Source organism: Ctenopharyngodon idella, chromosome 6 (genome assembly GCF_019924925.1).
Source record: "Ctenopharyngodon idella isolate HZGC_01 chromosome 6, HZGC01, whole genome shotgun sequence".
NCBI lineage: Eukaryota > Metazoa > Chordata > Actinopteri > Cypriniformes > Xenocyprididae > Ctenopharyngodon > Ctenopharyngodon idella.
In genome coordinates this window covers 34,348,246-34,366,738 of record NC_067225.1, presented here as the reverse complement: position 1 = coordinate 34,366,738, position 18,493 = coordinate 34,348,246, and the positions used below count along the sequence as shown (strand labels likewise).

The 18,493-nt window shown below is 40.0% G+C and overlaps 3 protein-coding genes across 6 annotated transcripts; 1 reads left to right on the top strand and 2 right to left on the bottom strand.

Moving 5' to 3' along the window:
- Positions 1-405: 405 nt before the first annotated feature.
- nufip1 (nuclear FMR1 interacting protein 1) lies at positions 406-5,855 on the bottom strand. Of its 2 annotated transcripts, XR_007930578.1 has the most exons (11): positions 5,496-5,855; positions 5,286-5,350; positions 5,093-5,194; positions 4,945-5,007; positions 3,845-3,921; positions 3,420-3,512; positions 3,237-3,346; positions 3,020-3,160; positions 2,560-2,831; positions 1,874-2,465; positions 406-632 (listed from the first exon to the last, which is right to left on the bottom strand). XR_007930578.1 is itself a non-coding variant. In XM_051896728.1 (10 exons), the coding sequence occupies exons 1-10, from the start codon at positions 5,713-5,715 to the stop codon at positions 2,148-2,150; spliced, it is 1,461 nt and encodes a 486-aa protein (XP_051752688.1). In that variant the 5' UTR covers positions 5,716-5,855; the 3' UTR covers positions 406-2,147. The 2 variants fall into 2 exon arrangements, 1 of the variants encoding a protein (XP_051752688.1); XM_051896728.1 differs by having other exon boundaries at positions 406-2,465.
- A 1,047-nt stretch (positions 5,856-6,902) lies between these two features.
- On the bottom strand, positions 6,903-13,085 carry LOC127514263 (dTDP-D-glucose 4,6-dehydratase-like). Of its 3 annotated transcripts, XM_051896955.1 has the most exons (13): positions 12,938-13,085; positions 12,782-12,848; positions 10,531-10,597; positions 10,386-10,454; positions 10,216-10,306; positions 9,996-10,138; positions 8,968-9,066; positions 8,619-8,678; positions 8,503-8,546; positions 7,876-8,041; positions 7,629-7,687; positions 7,448-7,545; positions 6,903-7,331 (listed from the first exon to the last, which is right to left on the bottom strand). In XM_051896955.1, the coding sequence occupies exons 2-13, from the start codon at positions 12,820-12,822 to the stop codon at positions 7,216-7,218; spliced, it is 1,053 nt and encodes a 350-aa protein (XP_051752915.1). In that variant the 5' UTR covers positions 12,823-12,848; positions 12,938-13,085; the 3' UTR covers positions 6,903-7,215. The 3 variants fall into 3 exon arrangements, with proteins under 3 accessions (XP_051752915.1, XP_051752913.1, XP_051752914.1); XM_051896953.1 differs by having other exon boundaries at positions 8,503-8,678; XM_051896954.1 differs by having other exon boundaries at positions 8,503-8,678; positions 12,782-13,032.
- Positions 13,086-13,154: 69 nt separating this feature from the next.
- Positions 13,155-18,365, top strand: gpr180 (G protein-coupled receptor 180). Its single transcript, XM_051896952.1, has 9 exons — positions 13,155-13,383; positions 13,567-13,707; positions 15,793-15,993; positions 16,077-16,257; positions 16,338-16,387; positions 16,465-16,622; positions 16,858-17,049; positions 17,296-17,373; positions 17,448-18,365. The coding sequence occupies exons 1-9, from the start codon at positions 13,245-13,247 to the stop codon at positions 17,592-17,594; spliced, it is 1,287 nt and encodes a 428-aa protein (XP_051752912.1). The 5' UTR covers positions 13,155-13,244; the 3' UTR covers positions 17,595-18,365.
- Positions 18,366-18,493: the final 128 nt, after the last annotated feature.

Below are 18,493 nucleotides of genomic sequence, written 5' to 3'. Positions count from 1 at the left end.
TGGTGACGCCAGCAGGGGGCGGAGCCGCGGCGCGCAGGACACGCCCATCACGAGGCGCTGTTGCTGCAGCCGATCTGGAATCAGATGTCTCGCGCTTCCCGCGGATGAGCTGCGGCGGGAGAGGCTGATCTCAGAGCGGCTGCTTACTGAGGATTAATACGTTATGGACAATCATTCATTAGTTTTCACAAGGTTAAAAATAACCGTATTTTTATATATATATATTTTTTTCTTTTACATGGACTGATAAACATTTTTATAAGTTTTGCAGTTAATTGTTTTCAGTGATACTCAAGTAATAATACTGCAGTAGAGATGAAGTTAATGTTAACTAATTGAACCACATTATAAAGTGTTATTGTTTTGTGGATGAAAACAAAAATAAGAGCAAATCCACAGCCAAAGTTCATATTTATTCATTTTAATTGCATAATAAAAGGCACTTGTTCTGTCATGACTGGCACATTTGATGCGACTGACTGCACACGTGATCTGATCGATGTGACGTGTTGAAGAGCTGATGAAGGACTTTTGTTGTGCTTGTTACTAGATGAACCTGCAGAACTTCTCAACAATAAAAGGCGCGAAACACTTCAGCATCTCCACCCATGATGGATGAGACACATGAACAGCTGCAGGTGAAGACAGAAACACACACAAGTCCAATCAGATCCTTTATTGACCTGCTGACAACAACATCTGTGAGCTTCAGTGCAGAAAACTGATGGAAACATCACACAGATTTGTTATACAAATTCATTTGTATTGTCGTCATCTTTTCTTTTTAAAGAACAAACATATGATTAGTAAATAAAAATAAAAAAAAAGTGAAAAACAAATCTATGGAAGCTTGTTTCAGATACAGAATTTAAAAAAAAAAAAAAAGTAATTGCGACTTTCTCACAATTGCAACTTTTTATCTCACAATGCGGACTATCTCGCAATTCTGAAAAAAGTCACAATTCCAAGTTTGTCGCAATTCTGAAAAAAAATGACATACTTGTGAGAAATAAATTCACAATTGCTAGAAATAAACTGCATGTTTATCTCACAATTCAGACTTTTTCCTTGCAATCGAGTTTATATCTTACAATGTAGACTTTATAACTCTTAATTTCGAGTTTATATTTCACAATTGTGAGCTATAAACTCCCAATTGCGGAAAGTCCAAAATATGAGATAAAAACTCACGATTGCGACAAAAAGTCAGAATTGTGGGATTAAAAGTTTGTATCTTGCAATTCTGACTTTATAACTCAAAATTTTGAGTTTATATGTCAATTCTGGGGAAAAAATAATCAGAATTGCAAGTTTGGAATGTTTTTTTTCCCACAATTGCGATTTCACAATTTTTATCATCTCACAATTTGGCCTTTTTCCTCACAATTCAGAGTTTATATCTCACAATTTTGACTTTTTCTTGCAATTCCGAGTTCACATCTTATAATTCTGAAAAACGTCAGAATTGCTAAATATAATCTTGCAACCGAAAGGAAAAAGTAATTTTTTACTTCATTTATGCAATTCTGACTGTTTTTCTCAGATAAAAAAGTCTGAATTGTGAGATAAAGTTTATATCTGACAATTCAGATTTTTTTCGCAGTGCCAAGGTTTTATCTCACAATACAGACTTTATAACTTGCAATTCCAAATTTACATACGATAATTCTGAAAAAGGTAATTCTGCGACATATAAACTCGCAACCGTGAGAAAAAAAAAAAAAAAAAAAAAAAAAAAGTACCTCACAAATTTTTCTCAGAATTGCTATAATTGCTATTTATGAGCTATAAATTCGCAACTGCAAACTCTGAATTTATAAGATAAAAACTCATGATTGCAAGACTGAATTGTGAGATAAAAAGTCATAATTACCCTTTTCATTTTTTATTGTGTGGCAGAAATAAGCTTCCATAGGAATCATCTTTGATTGTCTTTGCGTTGACTGTCTTTAGTTCCTGCAGCACCATGAATCGTTCATCAGATGCTTCAAACACGTCAGTGACTTTCACCATAAGTCATGTGTTCACTCCATGACCTGATGAGTTTGGCGTGTTCTGATCGCTCATCTGTCGCTCGTGATTTGGTATGTCTGATGTGGAGGTGATGATGCATCACTGATGGGTTAGTCCGGTTCATCTGCCAGTCTTCATGTTTGCTCTGGATCGTCACACACCAAACCCTGAGCGAACAGCTGCCGGAACACACTGGCTCCGGCTGGACTCTCATTCGCACATGTGACGTCACACGCGGTTTCTGAGCGCTTCTCAGGGTCCGTCTGAGGATCCGAGCGTCGTCCTTCATCTCTAGTGACGTCTTCATCGGATGCGTCACCATTGTTTGTGTTCGAAGACACTTTGATTTCCTGACAGTCTTTACCAGCCAGACCGAAGAATCCGTTACGGACGATGTAGCGGACGCACTGCAGAACGACGTTCCTCTCGTGACGGATGTCAGGAGCCAGCAGCTGCACGACAAACACACACATTCAGAAGATGAACGCCGTCGGTTTTAAGATATATATCAGCTGAAATATTGACGCAGGCGTGTGTTTGACTCACCATCTCTAGTAGTGTCGGTCGATGTCGCTGTGGTTCAGCAGATTTACTGCAACCGCCTCGACCTCCTCCTCCTCCTCCTCCTCCTCCTCCTCCTCGTCCTCGTCCTCTCCCTCTGCCTCTTCCTCTGCCGCCCGGGGCATGATGGGATTGCTGTGGTCTGTCTGTGTGTTTTTCCTCCTGCAGTGCTGTGCTCCTCTGGACAGGAGGTGCATGAGCGTCCAGTAACATCTTATTCTCCTCTAAAGCCAGACTCGCCTTCAACACAGCAGCGTCTGTGACAGAGTCAAACAGCAGCAGGAGTTCAGATGTTTGGAGCAGAAATGTTTTAATTACGGATAGCATGAGAAAATATAAAAACACTACTGGAAAAGTTGACATTAAAACTCACTAAACATTAATGTTATCAAATGTAGTGCAAGTGTTGTTCATTGAAACCTTAATGTAAAGTGTGGCATCGTACCGTCTGTGTCTCCTTCGCTCTCGCTGCTGGTCATTTCGTCCCCATAGCTGGACATCAGTGACCCGAGGGCAGAGGTCACGCACTTGGGGGCGACGGTGAGTCCAGGCTGCGTCTGCTCAACAGACTCGTCCTTATCAGACTCTGAAAGAACAAGACAGAGTTGATTATACGAACAAATCTGAGTAATTCTCATTCACGTCCGGAGCGTGTTTCTGACCGGGCTCGCTGTCGGCCAGCGCTGCGAGCGGGTCTCGGTCCTGATGCGGCCGCTTCAGTGAGGTCAGCTGATGAGATCCGCCGCGGCCCCTGCTGTGGCTCTTGATGCGCCTGCACACAGATCATGATTAAATCACTCAACCAACCAATCAAACGCAGCGTACGCATGTGATCAGAAACGCACCCGAACTGCGGCGTCTCCAGCACGTCTCCTCGCTGCTCCTTCACCTCCACCAGCTTCAGCTTCTTCTCCACGTTCCTCAGCGTCGGATAGTTTCTGACACATGAAGAGGGTTTAACGCAGTGACACGAGACTCACAAACTCTCTGAAATTATATGATTCTCAATGTGTCCTTATAATTGAGTGAGTTTTCACACTTTTGACACTGTCGCCATTGTATGGAAGCTCGTTTCCACCACGGAATAAAAAATGAAAAGGTAATTATCTCACAATTCCGAGTTCTTTCTTGCAATTCTGAAAGTTATAAACTGGGAATTGCTTATAAACTCGCAATGGATCAGAATTCTGAGATAAAAAGTCACAATTATTTTTTTTATGTTTGAGTTTGTCTCATATTTGATGAAGTTTGCATCATTGCATCATCTCACCTGCGTCTCTCTTCTCTCCATTTGGCGACGTCCTCTGCCGTGTCCAGTTTGATCTTCTTGGCTCCTGGACCGTGATTCTGCAGGAGAACATCAGTGTCAATCACTCAGATTTACACATTTAAGACCAGTTCACACAGAACGAGAACTATATTAGAGTCCACACCGATGCAGGACATCATTCTGTTTATTCTCAGTTTTGTCGTCTGTCACTTTAAATGCTGGAGCTCTTTAAAGCAGGATGGATTCTGATTGGCTGTCAATGGAAAAAAATCATTCTGAAAGTGATCATAATGATATAGTTCCTCTGTTATCAAAGTTCAATGCAAAGGGAGATATCTTCTTTTACAGAAATCGCTTTTTAAGGACTACAACAAACGGCTGGTAGGGACTACAACGAGCTTCTTCCTGGGTTAGTGACATCACTAACCCTAAAATTTACATAAACCCCGCCCCCAAGAACACACAACAAAGGGGGCGGGAGAGGAAGAGTTGTTGTAGTAGAGTGTTGTTGTCATGCCGTCATTTTACACCGGACTGCTTCACAAACGAGGGTCAATTCAACACAAAAGATTAACATGACGACACATGCTAGTGGATGAGTTGAATCAACTCCACAGCAACTACATAAATTTATCCACTAACCATTCAGAAACGTCTAAAAGTTGTAACTTCTTCCTGAGTCTCTCCATCAGTGTCGACTCCGGTTTGAACAATGTAAGGCTGAACACCGTTACTGACAATCCTCATTTTGGCTGCGTGAGATTCTCCAGCTTTGTTGTTGTTGAGCTGTTAAAGCTCCGCCCTCTTCTGGAAAGCGGGCAGCTCATTTGCATTTAAAGGGACACACACAAAAACGGCGTGTTTTTGCTCACACCCAAATAGGGGAAAATTTAACAAGCTATAATAAATGATCTGTGGGGTATTTTGAGCTGAAACTTCACAGACACATTCTGGAGACACCAGAGACTTATATTACATCTTGTGAAAGGGGCATTATGGGTACCCTTTAAAGTTAGTGTGATTATAAAACTTTTTGGTTATAGTTATTGTTCTCTTTTTCCCTGTGACGTTCAACATGAGCTTCTGGACGGGACGCTTACGTTTCTCCAGTGGATCTTCACCAGCTTCTCATGTGCAGTGAAACGACAGTCTTCAACAGAACACTGTGAACAGAAGATCAGACGAGGATCAGAATCACTGAAGCTCTGAAAGCAGTTCATCTAGTGTGGGTTATGGTGGATTGATCACCTTCACGTGCTGTGAGATGTGTTCATCATATTTGTCTTGAGTTTTGAAGCCTCGGTCACACGGGTCACAGAAATGACTGAACTCAGGCTCTTTCTGCTGCTTCTGCTCAAAGAAACAAGCCAAACACCATCATATATGACTGGAGATAAACTCTAATACTGGAATAAATAAGACAAACTTTTTTTTTTTTTACCTTTTTACCCCACTGGTGCTGCCCTGGACCCCGCCAGACATTACGACGATGATTATGATGATGACCTGACAGAAATGACATGAGGTCAAACCGAGAACTGATGTGGAACTGTTTCATACTAACAACACCTCTATCAGTAGTACACTAAACACATGACCAAACTAACTCATATACATAACTTTATGTATATGACGCTCTCTCCTCGCGTACCTGCGTACTGCTGCTGTCCGTAATACAGCGGCTGCTGATGGTGCTGCTGGCCGGGGTTCGAGCTCCAGGGTCCGGCCGGCGCGGCTTGAGTCCAGCTCCAGTCTCTGGACGCCTCGAACTTACTGTGCTGCGGTGTGGAGCTGCTCCAGTGAGCCGCCAGTGAAGCATCTGCCGCTCCGCTGAAGATCGGCGGCGGATACCGCTCCTGTTCACCCGTCATGACCCGCTGCTCGTGTTTTAGATCGGCTCCGATGAGGGTTTATAAAGTCACATAAACACAAACATGTGGTGCAAAAACATGCTGTTCTCCACACGTGTGAGTTCACTTAAACGTCACTTCCGAACTGCGCTAAACCAAAGTCCCTAGTCTTTGGTTAAACGCATCCTGACCATAGATGTATATTCACATAGATGCGTCGTAAGCCGTCCGCCATATTGGAACGGTCAAAGCCGGTCCGCGAACATTCAAGAGCAAGTTAACTGAGCGTCTGTAGTCGTAGTTAGACACGTGTATGAATATCTAACCGATGATTTATAGATCTATGATTTTACTAAACTATTGAATACGACATTAAAAAGTTACCATAGAACATTAAAAAAGTAAAAACCTGTAAAATTGAGTTAATACATATAAAAACACAAACCCCACATGAAAAAAGACTAGTAATTTATAGTAAATACTGTAGTGTTTTTTGAACCATACTATAGTAAAGTACTTGAATTAATTTGCTGTGGTAATATAACAACTACAGTAATATAAACAAATTACCCAATACTGTACTAAGTTTTCTACAACTATAGGGTATATTATAGTACAATACACTACAGTTTACTGTAGTAAAAACTAAAGTATACTACAGTATTTATTACAGTTTATCAGTTCACTATAGTTAATACTGCAGTATGCTGTAGCATTCATTAAGTGTTGTAAATACTATAATATATACAGTATACTACAATTCACTATAGTATGATTCAAAAACTATAGTATTTTTTTCATGTTATCTATTTCTTTAGGGAACTTAAATCTCGGTGGTTTAACAACCAGAAGCTGCGCAATGTGACGACACGCTGACCGTTCCAAGATGGCGGGCGCGCCGACGTGTCTGCAGTGGTTGAATGTGGCATCTATGTATACATATCTATGGTCCTGACGCTAGATGGCGCTGTACGTCACACAAAAACACCAGATCAAAACATCCGAAAATAATTTAACACATTATAATGTATTTGTACTTTGATTGTTTTGTTAAGTTCATCTGTATTTTGTTCTCAAATAAACACGTAAACAAAGACAATTAAAACTAAACTATCTTAATAAATGTGTACATTAACTTGATGTTTCAGTAAATTTACTTTCAGAAATTACTACTGTAAACACGCTCATTATCAGAACATCATTACAAGCCTGTTCAAACATCTTTTTATTAAAGCATAAATATGATCGAAGACAGTTTACATACATGTAATCATAGAAATGAAGTTTTTCTTTCATAATCAACAAGCTGAGCACAGCTGAGCTTGTGACACACAGTTTTCATTCCAAATGAGCTTTAAAAACAGTTTAAAATCTTGTTTAAGTTTTGGTCCTCTTTAATCCTGTGAAACAGATTCTTGATGTTCTTCACAGACTGACACTTGCTGGACAATCTTGCATAGATAACATATAATAAACAATTAGACTTAAATATTACAGTACGTTGTTAATTAATAGACTTTATTATCTGACTTCATAAGGCACTGAATGTGGGGGCGTCTGATCACATGATTCTGCAGAGTTGTCTGGATTTTCACTGATTAACGGCCAGTAGTTTGGATTCTCTTCATACCACTTTACTGAAAACAACAGAGACGCGTCATACTCTTCATCATCATCATCATCATCATTATACTCTTCATCATCATCATCATAGTATATGGAAGCACACAGAATCATCTGTAGAATCTCTTACTGGTCCATCTGATTCCTTCCTTCCACGTGACTTTTGGTCTCCATCCGAGTCTGTGCAGTTTCTCGGATATCATGGGATACCGGAGCTCCGTCACGGGACTAGAGATGAAGAGCAGGAATGACAGTTAGTCATGAAGGATCAATCATAAATATGAACTGCAAACATTTGACAGGAAACACACCGGTCTTCAACAAACTCCATCCAATCATCCAGCGTTTCACACGAGACATTCTTCACTTTCTGTGAACAGGAAACAGTTCAATGATAAACACGTTAAACAACCGATTAACTGATGAAGTTCTGTGATTATGAAGCGGTGATTGGCTCATATCAAAACAATGGCTCAGTCTGCTGTGATTGGTCGGAAACCAGACACTCATTATCATATCTGAATCTCAGCTCTTGATACAAACAGTAATGATCCCTACCATTTTCACTAGTTCTCTGGCCAACTGAATGATGGGAATTTCAAAGCTGCTCCCAATGTTGTAAATCTCCCCCAGAATGCCCTTCTCCATCACCGTCAGGAAGGCGTCTGTGACGTCGCTGACGTACAGGAAGTGTCTGGACTGAAGGCCTGAGCCCTGGATAGTGCTGCACAACAAACCACACGTGCACTGATTATTATTAATGAGGACATATTATACCCTGGTTGTTTCTGGCTCTACTAGAACAGTTTCTCCTGCTTGAATGTTGATTATTTTCCTCATATTCTCCATTGTTCAGCTCCTCTCTTCCCAGTCTGTCAGTAACGCTCTGTTTAGTTCCTGTCTCTATGAAGCCCCTCCTTCTGAAAAGCACAATGTGCTCTGATTGGTCGGCTGGAGCGGGTGTTGTGATTGGTGTTTGGGAAATGTCCCGCCCCTTACCATAACCACCAGTTTCAACACACTACTAACTAACTCAACCAGACCCCGCCCCTTTATTCTGCGTATGAATTATTTAAATGAGGAATATTGTGAAGAAAACTCGAGACTACAATGGAGGCGTTTCAGGGAGTTCAGAAACTTTGGAACTTTTCCACACTAAAGCATTACAGATCCGTTTTAACTCACCATTTCTGCTCCTGTTGAATGAGTGACAGGAATCTGGGAATGACCTGATCAAACACAAACACAGTGTTAAAACAGTGAATAACGTCACAGTCATGTGGTGCCTGCTGCTCTCGTACCTTCTCATGATACTGCCGCGGTCCATAAACGTTACTGCTCCTCGTGATCACAACGGGGAACTAATGACAGAAAACACTGTCAACATTACACCACAATCTCATTTCATGACAAAACAAAACAGTGACACTGAATTCACTTTTAAAGTGTTTATACATTATGGAAATATGTGTAGCACTGGCATTAATTGTTTCTTCCTCAGCATTTGTGAGATTAAAAAAAGTCAGAATTATCAATTACCTTTACTATTTTTATTCCCTGGTGGAAACAAGCTTCCATATTAAACTAATGAGAATATATTTTCTGTGAACTATAGTTGACTCACAGACAGTATGATCACATGACTGATACCTTGTGCTTGATCCAGTAGGACATGACGATGTTTTCAGCCGCAGCTTTTGAAGCCGAGTACGGATTGGTGGGTCTTTGTGGACTCAGTTCATCAAACGGCTGAAAACAAGAACCGAATCAAAACACAGCTGAACTAAACAGTCAACTGGAGGAGTTACTAGATTACTGTTACTCCTCGCTGCTTTTTAAAGACCTTTTTAAGACCAAGTAAGGAAAATATGAGGAATAAATTGAAGGGAACGCATTATGTCAGTATGTTCTCTACATGTAAATGTCTTGGTTGTTTTTACAACACTTCAAGAACATCATTTTTGCAGTGTGAGCAACATTTAACGTCATGACATTCTGCTCTGATTTAAAGGATTAGTTCAGTTCAGAATGAAAATTTCCTGATAATTTACTCTCCTCCATGTCATCCAAGATGTTCATGTCTTTCTTTCTTCAGTGGAAAAGAAATGAAGGTTTTTGAGGAAAACATTCCAGGATTTTTCTCCATATAGTGGACTTCACTGGGGTTCAACGGGTTGAAGGTCCAAATGTCAGTTTCAGTGCAGCTTCAAAGAGCTCTACATGATCCCAGACGAGGAATAAAAGTCTTATCTAGAGAAACCATCGGCCATTTTCTAAAAAAATAAAAAATGATATACTTTTTAACCACAAATGCTCGTCTTGCACTGCTCTGTGATGCTCCACGCATTACGTAATCACGTTGGAAAGGTCACGCGTGACGTAGGCGGGATCATGTAGAGCTCTTTGAAGCTGCACTGAAACTGACATTTGGACCTTCAATCCGTTGAACCCCAGTGAAGTCCACTATATGGAGAAAAATCCTGGAGTGTTTTCCTCAAAAACCTTCATTTCTTTTCGACTGAAAAAAGAAAGACATAAACATCTTGGATGACATGGAGGAGAGTAAATCATCAGGAAATTTCAATTCTGAAGTGAACTAATCCTTTAAGAGCTCTTCAAGGGCAAACAAAGAACCTGCAGAAGCTCTGGTTAGCTGAGCGTGTCGCGGCCGAACGCACCTGGTCCAGACTGTCTCCGTACACCTCATCGGTGCTGACGTAGATGAAGCGCCGGACTCGCGCCTCCAGCGCCGCTCGGACCAGAACGCCGGTGCCGTCCGCGTTCACACGCATGAAGTGTGACGGACACAGGAACGAGCTCTCTGCACCACACCGTGATATACAGTGAGATTATTGTGTTGAAAATCAATTGATAACGTGTCGTCAAACATTTACTCACCCACATGAGTTTCAGCAGCACAGTGAAACACAATATCGATGTTTTCCGTTGAAAAGAGATGGTTTATGAAAAATGGATTGCAAACATCCCCCTGAAAGAAGGACAGAATCCATCAGATGGACATTCAGCAGCAGTAAGTGGAGGTTTGACTGGGATTGTTGTGTTTATACCGGGATGAAGGTGTAGCGGCCGCTGCCCTCGACGGACCGCAGGTTCTTCAGACTCGAGCAGCGCTGCAGCTGAAACAGAAGAACGGACCGTCAGCGCTGAGATCTCACGCTGAAACAGTGATGAAGTGCGGTTACGAGAACTCACGTTATCAACGTTGATGACTCGCCAGTGTGGGAATCTCTCGGCCAGAGCCGTGATCAGATGAGATCCGCTGAGAACACAAACATGATATCAGATGAGAACTGTGTGAACGTCATCTTTAGATCTCGTCTGAAGTCTCAGAGTGTTTCAGTCAGCTGGTGTTTTGGTTATTTTTAGGGTCTGTTTACACAACAACGATGTAATAGAAACGGAAAAGTTTTTCCTATGTGCTTTTCGCGTACAGGCGACAGCGTTGTCCAAACAAAGTCAACGTACTAATTGTTGTCTCTGTATAAAATGTAAAATTGTGAAAATGGTGACGTCATATGCATGCGTGTTACGTGTTCAGTTTATAGACACGTGGTGTTTCTTTACGAAATCACATCGCCATCTACTGGCCTGGCAGCAGAATACAGCGATTTTAGTTGTTTTCGCTGATCCGTGTGAACGGGGATCGTTTTAAGTTTAATAATAATAATAAAAAAAATTTAAATATATATACACAGACACAATAATTTATTACTGCTATCATTTTCAAAAAAAAAGTTTGCATTTTTAGGCCCCCAAAACGCAGCTGTTTTTCATAATTTCGACTTTTTCGACATAATTTCGATTTAGTATGTCATAATTTCTACTTGTTTGTCATAATTTCAACTTTTTGTATGTAGTATGTCATAAATTGACTGTCATAATTTTGATTTTTTACATCATAATTCGACTTTTTGTCCATTTCAATTTAGCATGTCATAATTTCTACTTATATCATAATTCTGACTTTTTGTCATAATTTTGATTTAGTATGACAAAATTTTTATAAGTTTTTCATAATTTCGACTTTTTGTCAATTTCGATTTAGTATGTCATAATTTCTACTCGTTTGTCATAATTTCGACCTTTTTACGTCATAATTTTGACTTTTTATGTCAATTTCGATTTAGTATGTCATAATTTCTAAGTTTTTCATAATTTTGGCTTTTTGTCATAATTTCAATTTAGTATGTCATAATTTCTACTTGTTTGTCATAATTTCGACTTTTTACGTCATAATTTTGACTTTTTATGTCAATTTCGATTTAGTATGTCATAATTTCTACTTGTTTGTCATAATTTCGACCTTTTTATGTCATAATTTTGACTTTTTATGTCAATTTCGATTTAGTATGTCATAATTTCTACTTGTTTGTCATAATTTCGACCTTTTTACGTCAGAATTTTGATTTTTTATGTCAATTTCGATTTAGTATGCCATAATTTGACTTTTTATGTCAATTTTGACTTTTTAATTTTGATTTAATGTCATGTCGACATGTCAGAATTTTGACTTTTTATGTCATAATTGCGATTTAGTATGTCAATTTCTACTTGTTTGTCATAATTTCTACCTTTTTATGTCAAATTCGATTCAGTATGTCATTTCTACTTGTTTGTCATAATTTAGACTTTTTACGTCATAATTTTGACTTTTTATGTCAATTTCGATTTAGTATGTCATAATTTCTACGTTTGTCATAATTTTGGCTTTTTGTCATAATTTCAATTTAGTATGTCATAATTTCTACTTGTTTGTCATAATTTCGACTTTTTACGTCATAATTTTGACTTTTTATGTCAATTTCGATTTAGTATGTCATAATTTCTACTCGTTTGTCATAATTTCGACCTTTTTACGTCATAATTTTGACTTTTTATGTCAATTTCGATTTAGTATGTCATAATTTCTACTTGTTTGTCATAATTTCGACCTTTTTACGTCAGAATTTTGATTTTTTTATGTCAATTTCGATTTAGTATGCCATAATTTGACTTTTTATGTCAATTTTGACTTTTTAATTTTGATTTAATGTCATGTCGACGTCAGAATTTTGACTTTTTATGTCATAATTGCGATTTAGTATGCCAATTTCTACTTGTTTGTCATAATTTCTACCTTTTTATGTCAAATTCGATTCAGTATGTCATTTCTACTTGTTTGTCATAATTTAGACTTTTTACGTCATAATTTTGACTTTCTATGTCATAATTTCGATTTAGTATGTCATAATTTTTACTTTTTAATTTTGATTTAGTATGTCATAAGTCGACTTATGTCATAATTGTGACTTTTTTTTATATCAAATCCTTCTAGAAAGCGGACAAACGTCTGTCTGTCAGGTGTTTTGTTTGTAAAGTGTGTTTGTGATTATTTACAGTAAATGACATCTAATGCAGTGACACAAACATCTGAACAATTATATGTTTGTAACGGTCGACTCACATGAATCCCGCTCCTCCAGTGACCAGCACAGTGCAGCTCATCTTCACTCACTGGACATCAGTTTCATCTAGAGATGAAGTTAAAGTCAGTCATGACAGTGAATCTCTCCAGAGCGCTTTAAATAACAGTCGACCGTTTCAGAAGCGCGTCACTCACTGTATCGATCACTCACTCCACTGTTCTTCAAGAAATAATTACATGATTCTCGGAAGCTTCGTGAACACAGCGCTCACGACAGTTTGAGCAGCGGTTTGCGGCAGCGCTGACACGTATGAGCCGAGCTGCCAGCGACTCTGTCCCCGCCTCCGCTGCGCTCTCATTGGCTGCTTCACTGCGCTAGACTGAACATGCGTATTCCGATTGGCTGTAGCAGAAGTCAATCATCCGGTGGGCGGAAAAGGACAGAATTACCTCATTGATTGCAGTGAATGAAGAGAATAAGAGCTTCTGTTGAAATGAAATAATGTTTGTGTACTTTATCATTCTCATTGTTCTTTTGTTCAGTTCATGTCCTGCAGCGGGAAAAACCATTTCTGGGGTTTTCAGGAGCGACGCGGCGAGAGAAAATAATGGGCAATACATCACAAGATTTCTGTATCATGGTGGGTGTCTGATATTAATAAAACATATCATGCATTTGCATTTTTCCTCTATGTATTTGCATGCATGTTGTGTCCCGGCTTTCTCTTCACACGCATGTAAAATGCTTAATGAGAAGTTTGACGGGAATATTGTTGTGAATTATGGGTGACGTGTATGACGTACAGTCTGTTATTTGACGGCAGGTGAGAATGGACTGATGGCGTATCGTGTGGATGATGTTCAGATGGCGGTGCAGAAGGAGGCCAGACTGCTGCTGTTTCAGGGCTCGGAGGGGTTCGACAATCTCAGCTGTCTGGAGAGAGTCACTTCAGCTCAGATCTCCAGTAAGATTCATTCATTCGCATCGGAGTCTCTTTCTACAGAGAAATACATTTTGCCTTTCTATATTGAACCCGTGAACTTTGCACCCTGATTTCACATGACAGACACGTCACGCAGGCCGTCTTCTGATGTTTATATGATGCTCAAACTAGGGCTGTGACGGTATACCGGTGTATCACGGTATCATATCGTGCACATCTGCCTATCTACAGTATTGCCTTCAGAATATAGATATGAATAAAACTGTCAATTTTGGTCTCTTTAAAGCTGCAAAAGTGGAGATTTTGGACTCAAACTCACCACCTTTAACCCTGTTGGGTAATTTTTGACAAAAAACAAAAAATATATATATATATAAATTTTGAATTTTTTACTTCATTGGAATGTTACGAAACTTGGTAAAGGTTTTGGCACTGGCTGTGTGATAGAAAAAAAAAAAAAAAACATGGAAATGATTAAAAAAGGTTAAATGGTCCTGAAAATAAAATAGTCACACTTGTATTGTTCGCAATCAGAAATGAACACATTGGATACATTTAATCTAGTGGAAGCGTTCGGTACTGCGCCCAAACAAATTCTTACTTAAAGGGTTAGTTCACCCAAAAATGAAAATACTGTCATTTATTACTCACCCTCATGTCGTTCCACACCCGTAAGACCTTCGTTCATCTTCAGAACACAAATTAAGATATTTTTGATGAAATCCGATGGCTCAGTGAGGCCTACATAGCCAGTAATGACATTTCTCTCTCTCAAGATCCATTAATGTACTAAAAAAATAATTAAATCAGTTCATGTGAGTACAGTGGTTCAATATTAATATTATAAAGCCACAAGAATATTTTTGGTGCGCCAAAAAAACTAAATAACAACTTATATAGTGATGGCCGATTTCAAAACACTGCTTCATGAAGCTTCGGAGCGTTGTTGTTGTTTTTTTGTTGATTCGGATCGCATGTCAAACCGCCAAACTGCTGAAATCACGTGACTTTGGCGCTCCAAACCGCTGATTCGACACAAAAGATTCATAACGCTCTGAAGCTTCATGAAGCAGTGTTTTGAAATCGGCCATCACTATATAAGTCGGGTTTTTTTTTTGGCACACCAAAAATATTCTCTTGGCTTTATAATATTAATATTGAACCACTGTACTCACATGAACTGATTTAAATATGTTTTTAGTACATTAATGGATCTTGAGAGAGGAAATGTCATTGCTGGCTATGCAGGCCTCACTGAGCCATCGGATTTCATCAAAAATATCTTAATTTGTGTTCTGAAGATGAACGAAGGTCTTACAGGGTGTGGAACGACATGAGGGTGAGTAATAAATGACAGTATTTTCATTTTTGGGTGAACTAACCCTTGAAAGCTAATTTTTTGAGATATCAACCTCAAATTTGGAACACAACTTGTTTAGATGTATGACTTTGATTTTCTCACAGTTTTGGAGTAAAACATGTTTTGTAAAATATATATTTGATATAAAAATTAAAAATTGTATTTTTGTGCATTTTTCATAACATTAAATGTAACATTTTATAACTTTTTTCAAGTTCACTTTTTGAAACTTTTTTCCCTTCTGAAATAATCTGCCAAGTGTCGTCTTTAAAAAGAGACCAAACTTCAGTCTGTGATCCAAAACATTCAAGATTTATGACAGTTTAAGCTGGAAATTTCATTTTCAGTGAATAAATGGATTATAACTACTGCATAAATATAATTTAGTACCATAAAATCCTCTAAAAATACAAAATATTAAATAAAAAAGATTATTATAACTAAACTAAAATATAGTACAATCATTTCATTGAAAAAAAACCTGATGCGCGTTTTGACCGACGCGAGAACAGCACCAGAGGGTTAAAGATATGGATTGAGATCTACAGATGCAAATAAATAAAGTGCACTTAAATAAACACTTAAATGTCTATTCTGGATGTTTTCTTTCCACTAGTAAATGTAAAATAGAGCTCAAAATCCTGCAGTGTCTCGCCTTAAAGGAAAAATCAAAGTTTATAATTGTTTATGAAGCAACTGAACAAACAGCATGTTGATTTTTATCATATAATGTTTGACATTCTCAGTTACTCTGAGCAAAGTGGAGCAGAACCAGACTATCCCGCATCAGTCCATGCCTCAGACGTGGCACGTGATGTACGCGGACCGCTACACCTGTCAGGAAGGGCAGATCGATGGTGAGCTACAGGACGTCCGCTTCCAGATCACCCTGCTGAACCCCGACGCCGCAGGAAACCCACTGGATCACTTCAGCGCCGAGGAGGCCGGTGAGAGTCTCTGCTGGAACGATTCCATGTGTGTTTTTCAAAGATGCTCAGTTTGCTCTAATGCAGCAAAAGTCTCATTGCAGGGCTTCACAGTTTCTACTTCCTGCTGATCGTGGCGTATTTCGTGGCGTCGTGTATCTATGTGCAGCCGCTTTGGCAGGCGCTGAGTAAAGGCGGCCCGATGCACACGGTGCTGAAGGTTCTAACCTCCGCGCTGCTGCTGCAGGGAACTTCAGTGCTGCTCAACTACATCCACATGGCCCGGTCAGACCCGCGTCCTACAGCACTTTATCATCACGAGGAGGAGGTTATATGCTGATGGTGTGTGTGATCTGACCCCTCAGGTACGCTCGGGACGGGGTGGGGACGCCGCTGACGGGGAGCCTCGCTGAACGTGAGTCTGGACTGCACTCGGTTCTCACTGACCACTGTCTGCACTTGAATGTAAATGTGTGTGTGTGTGTGTGTTAGTGTGTGACATGATCGCACAGGTGCAGATGCTCTACATGTTGTTGAGTCTGTGTGTGGGCTGGTCTCTGAGCCGCAGCAGGAAGTCTCAGAGTAAACCGCTGCAGTGGGACTCGTCTCCGGCCTCCACTGCGCTCGCGCTGGCCGTCGTCATCGCTCAGGTCAGCCACGCTTAGTAACTATAGGAAATAAAGCTAATGTAGCACAAAAACAAACATGAAATATAATAATATAAGAAGAAACGACAAAACTGACAAACTCTGACGCATTCATTAGGATAAAAGCGTCTGCTAAATGAGTAAATGTACACATACTAGCTAATTAAGTGCATCTATCCTGTGATGAAACATTGGGATTCATTCACTAATAACTGCGTGGATGTGTGTGTGTCTGCAGGGGGCGCTGCTGATCTGGGAGCAGTTTGAGGAGGCAGAGCACCACAGTTTCCACTCCTCCAGCAGTGTGTCCGGGTGGCTGCTGATGGCGCTGCGTGTGGCGCTCGCTCTGTTTCTGGCATCAGTTCTGTATCAGATCATCTCAGCGGAGCGGAGCGCGCTCAAGCGAGACTTCTACCTCAGCTTCGGCAAGGTAAACACTGATTTCTGTAGGATCATGTGACACTGAAGACTGCAGTAATGATGCTGAAAATTCAGCTTTGATCACAGGAATAAATTACACTTTACTATTTATTCACATAGAAAACAGCTGATTTACATTGGAATAATATTTCACAATTTTTACTGTATTTTTGATCAAATAAATGCAGCCTTGGTGAGCAGAAGAGACTGAATCAGTAAATCTGAGGTCCTCCACTGACACTGTTCTGTGTTCCAGGGCTGTTTCCTGTGGTTCCTGTGTCATCCAGTGCTGGTCCTGTTCTCTGTGATGCTCAATGAACATCAGAAAGAAAAGGTAAGAGGAAACGCACCTCCGGCGCAGCAGCGGAGCGCTCTCACGGACGTCTCGTCTCTGTCTCGTGTCTGCAGGTCGTTACGATCGGCGTGATCCTGTGCCAGTCCATCTCAGTGGTGGTTCTGTACCGGCTCTTCCTGTCGCGCAGTCTGTACTGGGAGGTGTCGTCGCTGTCGTCGGTCACGCTCCCGCTCACCATGAGCCGCCGCGGCCGATACTGAGCCGTCAGACGGGAAGCTTCACGCCGGAGCGGCTCATCACGGGTCCGGCGTCGCGTGCGGGAGAGTCACGTGACGACGAGACACAGAGTGAAACTCGCGGTTTACATCATCCAGGGCTCATTCATCATAGTTAATGTGTTCAGTGTGTCTGACACACCTGATGAATGAGCCTCGTTCAACTGTGACGCTGCAAACGAAGGAAAGTTAAAGCTCAGTGTTCGTCTCTGTTCAGCAATAAGAAAATGAAACGTCTCTAATTTCTCAGCGCACACAGACGGGACGCCACTGCATCGTGTGTTTTATTTGTGGTCACACATGATTTCATTTCTGTCATTCCCAATAAGTGCCTAAAATGACAATCATCTGAAGCGGGACGTGTGCAAAACATCACGCTCCTCCTCAGTGTTTCTGCACAAATATTCTTAAATCAACATTTACTGGAGAAGCAAAAAAGTCTTATTTATTAAAGGTTTATGTTTAAAAATAGAACAAATATCCCCCAATGGAGTCAGAAAATTCAAATTAACTCAAAGGGAAATCAAGATTATTTTTGTACATACAAAAACACTGAGGAAGAGTGACATGTTTCGCAGTGTTTGTGTGTCGACTGAATATTAAATCTATGGATATTTATTGATCCTTTTTACTGGATCCTGCACATTTCAGTGTCAGAGGAGAAAGATGTGAAAATAAATCCTGTTATCTAGAGCATGTGTTGTTAAGTGAAGGACTGTATCAAATATTGTGTTAATAAACATCATGCACACAGTCTGTATGTGTCAGTGTCATAATTACAGTAATGGATATGGCTAATGAAGAGATTATATCAGGATCATGACATGATGATGATGGAGAAAAACACTATAGTCATTTGTTTCTTTGAGTCTTAGTGTTAAAGT